General features: G+C 47.0%; 1 protein-coding gene across 2 annotated transcripts in view; it reads right to left on the bottom strand.

Annotated features, from left to right (window-relative positions):
• Nucleotides 1–605: 605 nt before the first annotated feature.
• The window catches only part of DPH3 (diphthamide biosynthesis 3), a 1,036-nt gene continuing 286 nt past the window's right edge, over nucleotides 606–1,355 (bottom strand). Inside the window, exons 2-3 of one of the 2 annotated variants that reach the window (XM_010288798.1) lie at nucleotides 1,202–1,276; nucleotides 606–671 (exon numbers count right to left, since the gene is read on the bottom strand). In XM_010288798.1, coding sequence (XP_010287100.1) covers nucleotides 606–671; nucleotides 1,202–1,276 — 141 coding nt within the window. The remainder of the gene's footprint in view (nucleotides 672–1,201; nucleotides 1,277–1,355) is intronic. The other variant, XM_010288800.1, reaches the window with a different exon arrangement.

Below are 1,355 nucleotides of genomic sequence, written 5' to 3'. Positions count from 1 at the left end.
CACCCACTGCAGATATAAATACAACTGCACCTTCTTTGTGCTTACAGTAGTAAAAACAATTTACCAACAGCATCAGTTCTGGGTCTCTTATTTCTCCTGATATTCAGTATGGGCTGGAAGTACGTGAGCGCACACACTGGGTGATACCACGCTGTGTCAAAACTGTCTGTATGGCGTCATGTCCTATGTACCTCTAAATTTTGTCTCCCAACATTTCAGCTCTCTATGCCATTTCACACTGGTGTATGCCCATGTTGCCTGCTTTTCTCCGTAGGCTAAGAAGCCACTGCTAGATAAACGTTATAATTTTGCTACTCTGCATACTTCTTCTGTGTATTGACTTGCTGTCAGTTAGGATCGTAATCCTTAAGTCTTCCGGAATACACACGGCAACTTATGTATTTTTTAATATGTATAACCCTTTTGAAGAAAACCCATTCATGTGTTGATGTCCCAGCAAATTCTCATTCAAACTATGAAGACAGCCAGTTATTGCACTTGTATCACAGCAGCAAGCACTTCCAGGAAGAGGACCACACCTCTTTCTGCAGTTGCCATCCCCGTAATTTCTTACTCTAAAGCAGCAACAGTTCATGATGTATTCATCAGCACTTAATCAATTCCTTGTTTGTCAAAGGTTCTGCAATGACTTCATCACGCATGAACTGCTCCTAGAGACAACAAATAGAGTTTTAGTTGATTTTCATTATTTTTGGATCTCTGTGCTCTCAAAAACCACCAGAAAACCATTTTGTTTTCTAGCCTGGGTATAACTGGTGTGAACTTATCTACCAAAAGATGAATGCCAAAACGTGCCTATTAGATAAGAAAAATTACTAGACTAGCTGACAGGGCTGCTAGAGCTATAAATAGAGCTTAACATTGCTAAGATTATTTTGTCTGTATTCGACCCCATGCTCACCCAGCAGGCATGTTTTAGAGACCAAACACAGCAGGAGAAGGAAGGCACCAGAAAAGCTGAGATGAGACAGAAGCCGCAGTCACCAGTGAAGGGGCCACCGACTCCCCAACAACCTCATCCCGTGTTTACCATGCATTTTTAAAAGTTGTCACCGCCCCTTCCTCAGAGAATAGGTAACTCGCCTTGGCGGTTTTTTTAAAGAGTTACCTCGCCTTGGCGGCCCCGCCGCCGGGGGAAGCTGGCCCCAGCCGTGCCCGACAGGCGTCTCCCCGCACCCACCTGGTCGTAAATGACGCGCAAGATCAGGGAGCAGCTGGGGCAGGTGGCCACGTCCTCGCCGTTCTCCAAGTCCTCCTGCAACAGCCCCCGGGAAATCAGTCACCGACCCGCCGCCGGCCCGACCCACAGACACCCGCGGCCGGCCGAACGGGGA

This window comes from Phaethon lepturus, unplaced genomic scaffold, assembly GCF_000687285.1.
Source record: "Phaethon lepturus isolate BGI_N335 unplaced genomic scaffold, ASM68728v1 scaffold43056, whole genome shotgun sequence".
In the NCBI taxonomy this organism is placed as follows: domain Eukaryota; kingdom Metazoa; phylum Chordata; class Aves; order Phaethontiformes; family Phaethontidae; genus Phaethon; species Phaethon lepturus.
Note: the sequence above shows the minus strand (reverse complement) of the source record. Positions and strands in the feature narration are given on the sequence as shown.